This window comes from Python bivittatus, unplaced genomic scaffold (genome assembly GCF_059951505.1).
Source record: "Python bivittatus isolate LINGU-HERP-01145 unplaced genomic scaffold, Pbiv_v1 ctg000610_np1212, whole genome shotgun sequence".
NCBI classification, from domain to species: domain Eukaryota; kingdom Metazoa; phylum Chordata; class Lepidosauria; order Squamata; family Pythonidae; genus Python; species Python bivittatus.
In genome coordinates this window covers 31,639,068-31,654,158 of record NW_028277088.1, presented here as the reverse complement: position 1 = coordinate 31,654,158, position 15,091 = coordinate 31,639,068, and the positions used below count along the sequence as shown (strand labels likewise).

General features: G+C 38.0%; 1 protein-coding gene and 1 long non-coding RNA gene across 2 annotated transcripts in view; one reads left to right on the top strand and one right to left on the bottom strand.

Annotated features, from left to right (window-relative positions):
* LOC148214591 (uncharacterized) overlaps positions 1-15,091 on the bottom strand; it is a 90,532-nt gene that overhangs the window by 71,609 nt on the left and 3,832 nt on the right. The gene's annotated exons all lie outside the window — the stretch shown is intronic.
* SPMIP4 (sperm microtubule inner protein 4) lies at positions 1,387-15,034 on the top strand. Its single transcript, XM_088150490.1, has 7 exons — positions 1,387-1,520; positions 3,000-3,170; positions 8,476-8,505; positions 9,509-9,609; positions 12,484-12,693; positions 12,905-12,996; positions 13,994-15,034. The coding sequence occupies exons 1-7, from the start codon at positions 1,387-1,389 to the stop codon at positions 14,786-14,788; spliced, it is 1,533 nt and encodes a 510-aa protein (XP_088006616.1). The 3' UTR covers positions 14,789-15,034.

The window sequence follows — 15,091 nt, the reverse complement described above, 5'->3', positions numbered from 1 at the left end:
GAAATTGTTTCCAAGTGTATTTCTTTATTCCTTTTCTAATATTGAGGCAATAATAATTTCAGAGTTATGAGTGAATTTAACTCATACGTTAAGTGAGTGAGTTGGATCTGAGTTTTTACAGAATTATCCTACCGCCACTAGAGTGCAGAAGCTGTCTGCTGAAGCTTAAAACTGATGTTTAAAGTGCTAGATAAAACAGATTGTTTTCTTTTGTGTAGGAAGGGAAACCAAAATCTAGTTCCATTGAAAGATACCAATCCTTCTGTTTTATCATTTCCAGCAAGATTATAGTTTGGCTGCAAAAGGCTTTTCCTTCTCTTAGCTCACTTAACTTTCATTCCTGTCTGAGTAAATCAGTCATTGACATTTTCTTCCCCTACTGTACAGCAAGCATGCTTCACTCTTCAGTATCATTTGATTAAAATCCATTAAATTCAGTCATTTTTTAAAATCTGGAAACAAGAGTGAGGACAATCTCCTCTATTTCACAAGGAGTCAGTGACCAAGTCATTGTGATGTCAGATGCAACTTGGAGGACTGGCCAAACAAGTAATACAGTATCCTGCACAGCACCTAAATGGAAAGGTAGGTGGGTGTAAGGCTACAACAGGAAAGAGAATATAAACTGAATCATAGATCTTAGCAACCAACACAGCCAATGGGAATTTAGTTTAGTCCCAGTTGGAAGGCCATAAAGTTCTCTGTCCCTAGAGTTCAAAGACGTTTCACCAACTAAACACCTTCGAATTGTATTGAAACTGCTCCCATAATTCCTAGAAAGCATGTCTCTTTTCTATGGTAGCTGAGTATCACGGGAATTGATGTTCACTACATTTGGAGGGCACCAAATTTAAGATGGCTGAAATATCTAGTAATTGCAAGATATATCATTTAACAGTTGCAAATATGATCATTTGGACAAACAGAGTTTGCAAGTGTGAACATGTTCTGCTTTTCTGCCATGAACTAAAGGAAATCAAAATATGTTTCATTGTTCACGATATGACCACTATATACAGAATGATTTAAATTTTCTCCATAACATCCAAATTCTGCTCAATCTAATGCACAATAGTAAAAAAGATCAGCACTACCACCACAAGTCCATTTTTTGTGATTGCTTATTTATGTAACTTCTGACAAATCAGATTCTTGTTTTTAATTAGAACCTCTGACCTATTGAAAAATGCAAAATCACTGCTTCTCCATTTTAAAAATCTTCCCTCTTTTTTAAGTTAAATGCTAAAATTCCTTATCAAACTTATTTGTCCAAACTTATTTAGTTTTCCAATGCAATCTGAAAATGTACTCAAATGTAAGTTGTTTGGTTTCAGAACCAGACCATTAAAATTGTCTGTTTTCAGGTCCTCTCCATAGCAGTTAAAGATGGAGGTGCACCCAAGAATGTTCTATTACAATGACGTACAAGATGGAACAGCCGTAGTAATAAAAGCCTTGGAATCTACTGATTCCCTTACTCCACTGCATATCCCTCCTGGCCCACCTGTGTTCCCAGAAAGGTAAAAATTCACTACTAACTGCTTTCATCTGTATCATCCATAGCTTCAATCTAGATTTTCAAATATTTATACAATGGGATGTATCTGCACCAATGCTAATATCAGGGCTTGGGCTGGTGTATTCTTGCTTCTTTGGGATAAGCATTGTTTAATTCTCTGTATTTGGAATAATAGTTACCCTTGTATGGATTGTATTAATTATTTGTGAAAATGTCATTTGAAAGGTTAATTGTGCTAAACGGAAGGTCATGTTCTTCACCATCACCGACATCAAATGATGCATACCTTTTATAATTAATCCTGTAGGACAAAGAGGTAATGGCGTCAGCTCACCAACTGGAAAGCCAAAGACATACACGATTTTTAAAACACTTCTCTTGCTTTCATTCTACTCGCTGCAATAATATTTACATTTGGTTCAGAACAAAGTTCACCAAAGCCAGCTAGTCAGGCAGCTGTCAAAAAGGCAAGATGGTGGTTGTGGCTGTGCAGTCAAAACCCAGCCCTTTTTATATGAGCATCAATATCAACTATATATACAGTAGGGCAGGGTTTTGATCATGCTGCCTTGACCAAGATCTTATCTATGTTTACTTCCCTCCAGCCCCTGCAGAAACCAGTGGCTAACATGCTAGGATCAACACTGTTCAAATAGTCTCAGCATAGGAAATGTAAAAAGAAACTTCATACACATCTAGAATGCTTAAACTTGAAAGAGAGGTAGTTTCTAGTGGCCCCAACAACCTGTTATTCTAGAGTTGGTTAGACATATTGGTTTGCTATGAGCTTTTCATCTAGTTTGTTGGAATGGAAGAGACCAGAAATACTGACAAGTATTAAATAACACTCTTTCTAGAAGCCTGATGTGGTCATTTACAGTGGAGTTATGAAATTAGGCTGAAGGCTATTGTTTACCTACAGAGTATGGACAATGAGAGAATTTCAGATATTGCTAAACTTCAGTTACTGTAGGTTCACACAGTACAGTAAATCATAACATGGTTTGTGGAGTCCTTGGGGTTCTCTGAGCTCTCTGAGCTTGGTTGTTTTCTTGCAAACGTTTCGTTACCTGGCTAGGTAACATCTTCAGTGCTCAGCACTGAAGATGTTACCTAGCCGGGTAACGAAACGTTTGCAAGAAAACAACCAAGCTCAGAGAACCCCAAGGACTCCATGGTTCAATCCTGAGCTACACATATTCTCTTGTATTGGTTTAACATGGTTTCCTTGTCTATGATTCGGAATGTTGTGTAAACCCTGCCAATTGTAGTTTATTCAATAAGCCCTGATTAAGCAAGGCATGGCTTAGTGCGAGGTGTGAACACATCCTTCAGATCCTAGCTGTTACAAGAATTATAACCCTTAGTGAGAGAAATCGGGAGCTGTAATTCAGCAACATCTGGAGTGCCATAAACTGTCACCCCAGCTTAGAATGTCATAGCTGCAACTGTTTTTTCATAATGTTTGATCTCATTTCAGATATGAAGAACTAAGGAAAACATTTCAACTGTGCAAACCAGTCTTTAAAGCAGGCCAAGATCCTGGAGGGAGGGAGTCTATGCTGCCTGAATCTCACAGAATCTATGAGCCACCTTATAAGTTTACTCAAGGACCCTGCCATGATGAAGATCCTAAAAATGTTCCACTCAGGTAGTAGATCGCCATTCTTTGCTTTTTGATTGACTAGCATTACATTTTAATCCCCAAGCCAATTCCCAGGGACTGTTTTCACCAGTTAAAAAAAAAAAGAGTGTTGGGGGGCAAGTCCAGATAAGAATGAAGTCAGACACACACTCAGCTAGCAAGTGAATACAGTGCTTAGCATATAGTGTATTTACAAGAATTCTAGTGTATAAGAATGTGTGTGTGTATAAAACTAAAACTATAAGGTATACTAACCCTACAGTTAGTATACCTTATAGTTAATTATGACTCCATTTAGCTAAATGACTTAAACTTCTGCTCCTTTACTTTCTAACACAAAATGCTTGGCTGCTGTTTTTTCCTCCTCCCACATTTACTTTACAACAAAGGCTTAGGAATGCTAACAACTTCACACCTTCTTAGCACACACTTGCCCAATTTCCCAGCATTCAGCATTTGCTTTGCCACCGTCTACAGTCCAAGCTGTGTTTTCCTTTCCACTGGCTCTTTTTACAGATTCCTTCTTTGGCTTCATCTGCTTCGGCCTTCCTCCTGGTCTCTTTTTCCTGGCTGCGGATCGTCCAATTCCTGTCTACCTCAGCTTCTTCCACTCTTCCCTATCCTGTCTGGGCACCTTTCACTCTAGCATCATCTTCTACCACATCTAGGGGGCAGGGGAAGATTTTGTTTACCTGCTTTGGCTTCTCTTACACTTCTTTCTTTCAAATCTACATGCCAGCTTGTGGGTGATTTTAGGGAGTTTTAACTGCCCCCCTCAGTTCATCCATGAACAATGAGGAAATTTGAGAGAAAAATTTAGGATCCCACTCCCTGCCATCTTTATTAAAACATTTATTAAATGGGTGATCTTTCAGATAGAGTGGTTTATTATAAAAAGAAAGGACTTCTTACTGCAGGTGTCAAGCAATTTTTTGAAAATCTGGCCTCACAAAGATTCTGCACGCCTATTTTAAATCTTAGTTGCTTGTATGTTGAGTACTGCAAGATTAAAACTGTGTTCTAGAATTTAACCATCTGATAGCATCAAAACAACTTTTCACTTGCTCAGATGAAAAATCCTCAAAATAACATGAAATACTGTTACTGTGATAGCTATATGTACTTACAGTTTTAATATATACAAGACCATCACTTGCCACTCCAATGTTAAATTTTGCATGTTGCTCATTTTAAAATGCACATGCTATTCCTACCATATTTTTATTAATCTGGTTATGATTTGCCATGAATATATTCTATTGCTTGCAATTTGAAGTGGAATAGTCTATTAAAGAGAGCCAGTTTGATGTTGTGATTAAAGGTACCAGGCTAGAAGCTAGGAGACTGTGAGTTCTAGTCCCACCTTAAGCACAAAGCCAGCTGGTTGATCTTGGGCCAGTCACTCTCTCTCAACTCTAGGAAGCAGGCAATGGCAAACTATTTCCAAAATCTTGCCAAGAAAACTGCAAGCACTTGTCCAGACAGTCACTAGGAGTAAAGGCACCCCGTCACCCAAAAAATCTATTAAAGTACAAAATCTGGGCTATAAAAATGTGAATTGCCACTAGAGGCCAACAAAGAGAAAGAAAAAGTCTTTTCTGCCACCTAGTGGACAACCCAAGCCCTAATTTTCTGTAAAAAAAAACTGGTGATGGGCTGTTTTTATTTAATTAAACAGAAATAAGAAAATGTAGAAAAAAATAAAAAGGAATAAAAACTATATATATAAGGGTGCTTCATACATAGAGTGTTACATAACAGTCTTAATTAAGCCAATTTGGTGTAATGATTAAGGTGCTAGCCTAGAAACCTGGAGACTGTGAGTTCTAGGCCTCTCTTAGACATGGAAACTGGCTTTGGGCCAGTCCCTCTCTCTCTCCACCCAAACCACCTCACAGGGTCTTTGTTCTGGGGAACGTAGGAGGCAGGAAGGATGTTTGCCACCTTGAGCTGACCATTAAAAAAAAAGGGGGATAAAAATTATTATTTATAATAAAGGATAACAATATTTTATTGAATTGTCATAATCTATGCCTATGAGCATAGATTGATAAGTGACAAATAATACCAGGTCTCCAGTCCACTGAATAATTGGGGCCATACAATTATTTTTCCAACACTGAAGGAATAGTCTCTTAACAGTAAAAATATTCCATTTCCATTTTCCAGCTGTCATTTCCATGTAATAGGTGCCTAATTGAAAATATGAATATTTGAAAGTATTAAACCCTATTGCAAAGTCAAATTAATGTATGTAAATTACTTATTCTCCAAACATAACAACTTTAGGACATCACAAAAACATTTACAAATGAAGAATTATTCTTACTACATCTCCAGCAATGTGATGATTTACTCATTCTTTTTCTATACACGCAGTGGGGTCCAGTAAGTTTAAAATATTGTTTTTTGTTGACTAAGCCATAATCTATTGGATTTTTTGATACAGATATTAAGAGTTTCCCATTGTTTAGGGAAAGTAGGGGTCTTCAATTCCTTGTTCCATTCAGTCTTCAAATTCTACATATCAAACTGATTTATTGATAGTAAGTATTACAAAGACTAAATATGGCCTTTTTCCCTTATAATAATTTAGGTATCTCTGAAGCTGAAAATGCCACTGGTCCAAATCAGAATGTCAATAAATATTATAGTTATAAATACTGTCAATAGGTGGCAATAAAAAAATATTTATTCTTTAACCTAGAAAATGTTAATTTTCTCCACCTTGGAACTTTTAATAACTGATTCTGTTTCTTGATCAGACAACAGACTTACTTACTTACTTACTTATTTATTTATTTATTTAGTAGATTTGTCCCCGCCCATCTCCCCGCAATGGGGGACTCTGGGCAGTTTACATCCAATTAAAACCATAAATACATAATTAAAAGTTATAAAAAAAAAAGAACCACACTTACCCAGATAGAAAAAAGATAAAAAGACTTAATTTTTATGTGCTTATGGTGGCAAATCAGTATTTTTTTTCCAATTCCAAACTGCCTTTACAGAATGGTATTATAACTAAGTGGGCAATTGTTTTTATAATAGAACAACTGTTACAAGCACTTTGTGCAAACCAATTATTATCTGATTGTTGTTGTTGTTGTTTAGTCGTTAAGTCGTGTCCGACTCTTCGTGACCCCATGAACCATATTGCGCCAGGCCTTCCTGTCCTTCACTGCCTCCCTGAGTTTGCTCAGTTTCATGCTCAATTATCTGATTAATGAACTATAAATAAATAAATAAATAAATAAATAAATAAATAAATAAATAAATAGTTTGGCCTATGGACAATTCTGCTATGCCATGATCTGCTCATATAGTACAAATTATAACTGGATGATCATCATGCTAAGTTAAGGATCGTAGTTCATAAATTACAGTGGCCGGGTTCATACAACTCACTAAGTACACCAAGCACGTTATTCTTAGTACAACACTGCTCTCACAAAAGGAATACAAGATGCCATTTCTGTTCAGGATGTGGAGATACTCAGTTGGCATGAAAGCAAATAGTAAAAAAAGAAAAGAAAAAAGATTTCATTAGTGCCCATTATTTCCTGACTTCTCTGAGCACCTGTACATTTTTTGGAATTGTTAATGCTTGCATATGAGACATTGACTAAAATTTGAACTGCCATAGGCATTTCAGGCATTGCATTTTAGACATAGGCAATTTAGACACTGGCTAAAATTTAAACCCATAGATGGGTTATTTGGCCCTGATACCAGCAAAATCTTATCTCTGTGGTATAGTAACTAAGGTGCTGGAGTTGGTATGGGCAGACCCAGGTTCTAATCCTCTCTCTGACTTTGAGATGTCTTTGTGCCAGTCCCTCTCTCTCAGTCCTAGACTGGGAAGTCAAAAAAACATCAATCTATCAACCTGGACTGGACCAGCATGATAGATTTCAGTCTATAACCTTCAATTAAGAGGCCACCATTCTGCAGTGGACTGATTTGGGCTGAAGTACGTGTATGTATGTATATGGTATATGGTATATGGTATATGGTATATGGTATATGGTATATGGTATATGGTTGGTTTTTTGTTTTTTGGAGGTGGTGGTGGTGGTTTTGGTGCCTTTGAGTTAGTCTTGACTCCTGGTAACTGCCTGGATAAGTCCCTGCAGTTTTCCTGGCAAGATTTCAGAAGTGGTTTGCCATTGCCTGCTTCCTAGGGCTGAGAGAAAGTGACTGGCCCAAGGTCACCCAGCTGGCTTTGTGCCTCAGGCGGGACTAGAACTCACCGTCTCCCAGTTTCTAGTCTGGTGCCTTAACCACCACACCAAACCGGCTCTATGTATATGCATATCTAAATCAGTCTCGGTCTCAGTTTCTCTCTCTCTCTCTCCTGTATATATCCAAATCAGTATGTATGTATTTATACATGCACACTTACGTATCTGTGTACTAAATCTTTTAATAGTGGAATATATTAGTTACTGTACTAAAAAGATATAAATCCAGATCCAGCTGACTTTTCATAGAGGCAAGGAAAAATATAATAATTATACTATACGAGTAGTTATTGGACATGGAAATGGTAGATAGATCGGCATTTATAATTATTTGCAAATATACAGACAAATCTCTGAGATATGTTTTTGATTGTACAACCCTAAGTGATAAAGAATTGCAGGGAGGTTCTAACATAAAATATTTCTGTTTGCTTCTTCTAGGATATCTGTTCTATTTTTTTTTCCTTCCTTGTTTTCCTTTGTATTCTACTATCAGTGAGTATCTTACTCATCTTAAAGAGATAGGAGGTATCAGGTTCTTTTGTTTTTGTTTTCTTTTATTCACTTAGCTTGATAGCCTCCTCCTTTTCTCACTTAAGCAGCTATAGTTGACCAGAATCCTGTTAAGAATAGTGTATATATGGCTGCTAATCACTCAAGGCAGTTATAGCGATACAACTGGAATGATCAGAGTGGTCCAATTACAATTGTTTATTCATTGTGCCAGGGTTGAAGGAGTGGCATTTCAAAATATCTGGAAAGCATCTGGTTGTAAAGCCTGATAAAGAATTGTCCTTCTGGAAATCTCTTAAAATGTGGGTTTTTCAGCAGACTTAAGAATCCCATGGTAACAGGGAGCCTGCAAGACGGTTGTATTGTGTGTGAGATTTTGGTGCATTCTCCCATGATCTTATTTATGTTTTATGTTAATTGTTTTTAATGTTTACTTAAGATTGGTTTTAATTGTTTGTTTTATTGTACGCCTCCTAGAATCATGTCAGTGAGATGAGCAGCTATATAAATTTGATAAATAAATAAATGTTGAATACTTTTTTTTCTAATTGCAGACTACCTGAGCTGCCAGAAAATTCAAACAAGTAAGTGTATATCTTGTATTTTTCTCTGCCCAAAGAGCATCACTCCATTAAGTTCTACTCATTGGTACCACCTGAGTGCTGGAAGGTGGGGACATACATCTGGGCTTTCTGAATTGATTTTAGTTCTCCACAGCTGCTTTAGGTATGAGCTGCACTGAAATCTAGTTCCCTTATATCAGCACTGGGAATCTATAGCCATCAAATGTCATTGAACTCCAGCTTCCAGCAGCCATAGTCAGCATGGCCAGTAGTGAGAGTTGTAGATCAGCAACATCTGGAGGTTGACAAGCTCCCCATCCCTGCTTTAAATGCATACAAAATCTGTGGTGGTGGTAAAAACTGAATTTGTGTGATCAAATATGATTTTTTAAAAGGCAATATATTTATTTATAGTTGGACTTAAATGCTTAATAATAATATAAGGAATATGGTGAAATGTAAGCATAGGAAAGGTACAGCTATGTAAAAAAAAAATAGGAGGAGACTTATTCAAATATTCCAATGTGAGTTCAAGTTTGAGTTCATAATCTACAGCACAATTAATAGATTCCAAGTTCCTGCTTGTCCAGTCTTCATTCTTAGCTCATGTGGCTTTCATATGATAAGTAATGAGGTTACTAAAGACTAGGTAAGCAAGGGAGAGGCAGCAGCAAGGAGCTGAGCATTCTCTGTGCTTCCAAATATGAGCTCTTGCTATTCTTGTGTGCAGAAGCCAGTAGCAAGGCCCTCCATATAGTCATAGGACAATATAGGAAGTATATAGTGAAAATATATTGATCTATGAAGGGCTCAGGCACATGTTGTGAAAAGGTGCAAATCCTTTGCCATCTACAGTCAATAGCAAGGTTGATCACATGACTCATAGGATCTATATTATTATTTTTGATAAAGAGAAATCACTACATGCAAGACTTAAAATTAAGGAAACCAATGAGATACACTGTTAGGTAACACTACTTGTATTTTCTTGCCAAATACTTATAAAATCTGCTCTGTTGTTTAGATGTGCAAGGTATCTAAAATATAAAACACCAGGGGCTCTACTCATAGAGGGCCGATATCGTCCTTTTCATCCTTATGTCCATGGCAACATTGATATCCAAGGTAAAGCGTGCTTCTCTTTTTATAGGGTGGTGTTTTAAATAGTCAGTATTTAAATATTCAGTGGAGAACAGGCAAAGTACTTCACTGCAAATTCCAGCAGAAGCGCTGTCTGTTCATGCACATCTGCAGAAAACCAGGGATTGTCTTCAAAGCAGCTATGCAAACGTTCCAGAGAGCATAGTTGCTTTGGTACTTTATGGAAGGGTACTTTGCTCAAGCCATGTACTTGGTGAAGTAGTTCTTCCAAATGCTTTACACGGCCCTAGCTAAACAACAACAACAACATATATTAAGGCACATTGACTTCAGTTATCTTTGCAACTATCCATGCAATGTGAACATGATTCACTAAAAGCAATGCTTGGAAAGCTGTGTAAGACATCTCAGACAAAACACTTTTTAAAGCCTAACCTTTGGGGATTTCTTCTTATAAAGATATTGTTGAGTGACCTACAGTATATACACTTAGCGTTCATTTATTTTGCTGTAGTTTGGTTTTTTCCCTCCCCTAAAATGTTTTGATTGTAGATTAAAAGAGTAGTATACAGAAAAGTCACCATTTGGATTATAGACAAGCTTGGCAACTGTTATAGCCCATGGTTAGTAACTGTTAGTAATACTGGAAAGTCTAAAACTAGTGTGCAAATCTCACTGTCTGGGACATGGACCACATGAAAAACACAATGAACCATTTCCTGTATTTAATTCATAGCAAAATGTCTTATTTTATTGAAAGGAAGTCATCCTCTCCCCAAAAGAAGAATAGATAAACTAATCTGCCTCTATTACCATATTCTTAGTAAATGTAGGATGACCCTCCTCTTTTAAAGAGGAGGAAGCAGGGGCTATCTTTCATTCATTGAATACCCTAATAGTAGTCACTGCCTTGCCTTGCCTTTCTTACTCACAAGAGAACTTCTACATCACCATGCAAAAGCATCTCCAGTAGCTTTACCTCCTTGTGTCTGCAGCAAAAGGAGTGATTTTAATATTCCTGCAGAATCAGAGAAATGGAACTTTCTCTGCAAATCCAGAGAAATAGAACTGCCTTTGTTTTTATTTCCATTGCACTTTTAAAAACTACACAATGTAATGGAAGAATACCACAAACAATGTCAATTCTGTGCTAACCTAGACAGAAACCTTAGGGATTCTAAGCTGAATTCCATGAATTTCATGGTATAATGGAATGTTTTCATCTGACATTACAGTTGGCCCTGACAGAAAGGAAGATGTCAATGAATCTATCAATAGAGAAGCTATGGCATGCTCACGTCATGTAAGTAATTACTACTAGTAGTCAAAAAATAGCATTAACTTGGTGGCAGAACACACGGCATGCATCTTTCAGGTCTCGGGTTCAGTGTCTGATATCTCCCAATAAGCCAAGAAAGACCTCTGTCTGAAATCTCAAAGAGCTGCTATCTCTGAGAGGCATGGAAGCCGGCTAGAGAAGTTGGAGCCTTCTCTCTTTCTCTCAGCCCTAGAAAGAAGTTAATGGAAAACCGCCTCTGAAATATTGCCAAGAAAACTGCACGGACAACTACATTGTCCATGTAGTCACCAGAAGTCAGGACTGACTCAAAGGCACAAATATATTGTGTGTGTGTGTGTATGTATACACACACACACACACACACATATACATACACACACACACACACACATCAACCACAAGCTACTAATTTTTATAACAATTGGAATATCAGTTGCAGTGTCTAAGCCTTAAGCTACACCAGAGATATTCCATAGGAGCTTTACAAACACCCCTGAAATTCAGTGCAGGAGGTACTGTGGTGTCTAGTAGTAAGCAGTTACCACACTTCATCTGGCAAAAGTGCCTTCCATACATGTGAACAGTTGCACAGAAGGCACTTCCTTCAGATCAGCCTGGCCTTGTGTGCTGTGTGAAAGTTCTTAGATAGTCAGAGTAAAAGAGTCTAATAGTAAATATGTTGTTCACTGTCAAAATAAGATACAGATGGAAACCAGGTCTCCCACCCAAAGGTGAAGTCTGTCCAGGCTGTTGTATAGTTCAGTTGGGACAAAGAGGTACAAAAATATGAAATTTGATTTCAATATAAATAGGGCTCGCTTTTGATATACAGCAGTCCTTGGAATTCTTTTGTAAGAACTTCTTAGCTTTTCTACAGAAATTACTTATCGTTTTTGTGCCTGCTTAACTGATTTCAGGCCAGCCTTGATAAGGGGAAGCCTGACAGTGGGGCAGAACATATTGCCATTGCCACGCAAAGCTCAGCATTAAACCAGACTTCCTCCACTGCATACACTTCTAGTATTCAACTTCGTATTGACGACTCCAATTCCCATCAGTCTCAAACATCATGGTCCAATGACAAGGAATGATAGGCGTTGTGGTCCAAAATACATGGAGAACACTAAGTTGTGTACCCTTGATCTAATGGGTATTTCATTCTAACAGACTTTTCATATAGCTACTAAAACCTCTTCTCTTCTCTTCTCTTCTCTTCTCTTCTCTTCTCTTCTCTTCTCTTCTCTTCTCTTCTCTTCTCTTCTCTTCTCTAAAGATCTGAACTGGATCAGGAACTAGAAGGAAAGCTAGGGTGTTTTAACTTTTGGTAAGCTCTGTGGTCTCCATCCAAATCATTTTCTGTATGTGTGGAACTGACATTCTCTAAAAAAATTAACACACTGAGGGGCTCAAAAGTCCAATTTATTTAGGACAACAGCAGGGGCAAAAAAATGAAAACACTTTCCATCCCAATTGGTACTCAACTTATTCTAAAATAAAAAGAGAGGTACACGTGAGATGGAAAATATATACAACATCCTGTTAGATTTTTAGATGTTTTAAATTTAATTTTAAAAACTGCTAATCCCCAAACCAATGAGGGAGCAGTTTGCATTCAAAATATGGCTTCAACATGTTTTATTTATACTTTTATGCCAAATTTCAGTTCACTGAAAGAAATGGTCAGCGAGATGAAGCTCCTAAATCAACTTTCCAACCTCCAGCACTCGATATTTCACCTCGAGCTGCCAATTTGCTAGAAAATGTAAAGAAGGCTCTTTGGCTATCTACTTACAAGCGAGACTACACAGGTATACATTTTTAGCAAACTAAAGTGTTATAGTTCCAGTTAAGCAGATAAATCACAAACACTTTCAAATAATCATCTGGTGATCTGTATTTTCTTCCTAAAAAACATAGAGAGGATGAAAAAGAAAATTTAGGCAAAGAGGATATTAAAGAGATATTGCTTGTTTAACTTTAAAAATAATGAAAATAACATTTTAGTTCCTTTTTTTTAAGGTACAGGGCCTATGAACCCATTGCTGCTGGATGACTATAATGCCAAGTTAATTGGCAGAGCAACTGGAGAACTGGGCAAAGATGTGGAGCTTGTAAGTATGGAAAGTGGTGACATAATCTGGATTTGCTGGATATTACCATGTCATGGCAAAATCACACGTTAGCTTTGAAATTCTCTGTGGACACTCCCCACTGCAGGACAGAAGGACTTATTTGATCAGTCCATCCCAAGCACCTAATGGACTGGTTGGATTTCAGAGGGAACTTGGGGTTGTTTTTGAAGCTCTGTTGCACAGCGGGCTTAGTGATTGGAATGAGTGGCCAGGAGGGCCTTTGCACAAATCCATCTTGTCTGCCAGTTGTGCACGTTCCTGAATCAGGAGGCCCTGCTCATGATCACTCATACTTTAGTTACTTCTTGGTTGGACTATTGCAATGCAGTCTATATGGGGCTACCTTTGAAGGGCATTCAGTAACTGCAACTGGTCCACCACGAAGCAATGTTACACGGTATGCCCATGTAACACTACTGGTTTGCCACCAAAGGAACTAGCTCTCAATAGATTTCCGAGTGCAAATCAAGGTGATGGTTGTCACTATAATGCCTTGCATTGCCAGACCTCCTGTTTTTGATGTTTCCACCCGTTCCACCAGATCTGGCAGAATGGGCATACGCTGGGTCCCTTCTGTTAAACAATGTCATCTAGTGGGACTCAAAAGGCCTGCCTCCCTTATTGCGGCATCTGCACTGTGGAACAGCATTACCCAAGTTTGGATGACCCTGACCCTGTTAACCTTCCAGAAGGCCTTGAAGACCTGGTTTTCCCGCCAGGCGCTGGTGCCAGGATGTTAGTTGAGCCTTATTGTGATGATCTGTGAGACAGCTTATTGGGAGCCTCAGTTACATTCTACTATTGTTTTATTGTGTTATTTTATGTTTTATGTATCGTTAGCCACTAAGAATCACTAGATTGAGAGGGGTGCTCATATGAAATATATAGGTCTATTTGGTCCTAGAAAATAATATTTAGACATGCATCATTGTAAATATAAATCTTGGGCATCAGTTCTATTCCATCTGTTCTTCAGAGAGAAACCTTTCATTCAGCAATGTCTCAAACAAGGCCCTTAGAAGGACGCATTGCCCGTTTCCTTCAAGGCAGACCACAGATCTCACATCCTCAACATGAGTATTCTACAGAGAACTACGAGCCGCCACTTCATTGCAGAGACCATTCCAGCATAAACAGGTATTCGGAAGGAGTGCAGAATGGTGGGAAAACATCCCTGAGTCCCGTTCAGCAGGATACACAAAACAAAGCAAGTCAAAGGAACAAATACTTGCTCTACAATTGGATTCAGCCTGAAATAGCTTACCAGGAAGAAAATAGTCAAGATAAGAAACTGCCCTGGAACAAATTTCAGAAAATTACGGATACCTGGAAAACAGATCAGTTGTACCAAAGGCAACTTTCAGTGCCACCTGAGCCACAGCCTCTTGTAAAGGCTGAAGAATCCATTTACTATGAAGACTTGCCACCCTCCCATTTAAACAGATATATAGTGTGGCACAATCCCGCCATCCTTAGTAAACCAACCTCAACACCCCTGAAGTTTGAAAGATGTGCTAGCAAACCAGATCTCCAGTGTGCTTCTAATGTCAGAGAGACTGTAAGAAGCTACACTCCAACCTCAGAGTGGATTCCTAATTGCGGGATGGTTAGGCCTCAGACAAAATTGCTCGATATCCAGGATTCTTTTACAAAGACGGATGCCATCAAGTACTTGAATGATCTTACAAGGCGGGGACTAAGAGACTTGAGGGATCATGACAGGGAAGGCAGAAAGCATAAATTCCGGGGCATTCATGCTTTTTTTTTGTAATAACTCATCTTCTCAAACAGCAGAAGTTATAAACACCTCAGCCACAGTCTCCCACTATTGAACTGGTCTTTTTATTTTTTTGTATTTTACTGTCTTTGTTTAATAATTTATTCATTACGGAATTGTTTCAACATCTTCACATCTTAAGCTGTGCTTAACTGTTTGTCTCTTTCACCCTCAGTGTTCCTATTCTGTAAAATAGGAATATCACTTAGCTGTCTTTGTGCTATCCACTTTTCAAATACTGTATTAAAATCCTTGTTCTGTAATAGCAAAATGTAAAATGGGGCTTTCCAGGCACAT

Excerpts from the sequence above, each read along its gene's own strand:
- SPMIP4 (XM_088150490.1), top strand. The coding sequence starts at position 1,387 with ATGGAGGTGCACCCAAGAATGTTCTATTACAATGACGTACAAGATGGA. Across the intron at positions 8,506-9,508 it reads CTGCCAGAAAATTCAAACAA|ATGTGCAAGGTATCTAAAAT; the intron begins GTAAGTGTATAT and ends TCTGTTGTTTAG. Across the intron at positions 9,610-12,483 it reads TGGCAACATTGATATCCAAG|GGAGCAGTTTGCATTCAAAA; the intron begins GTAAAGCGTGCT and ends CAAACCAATGAG.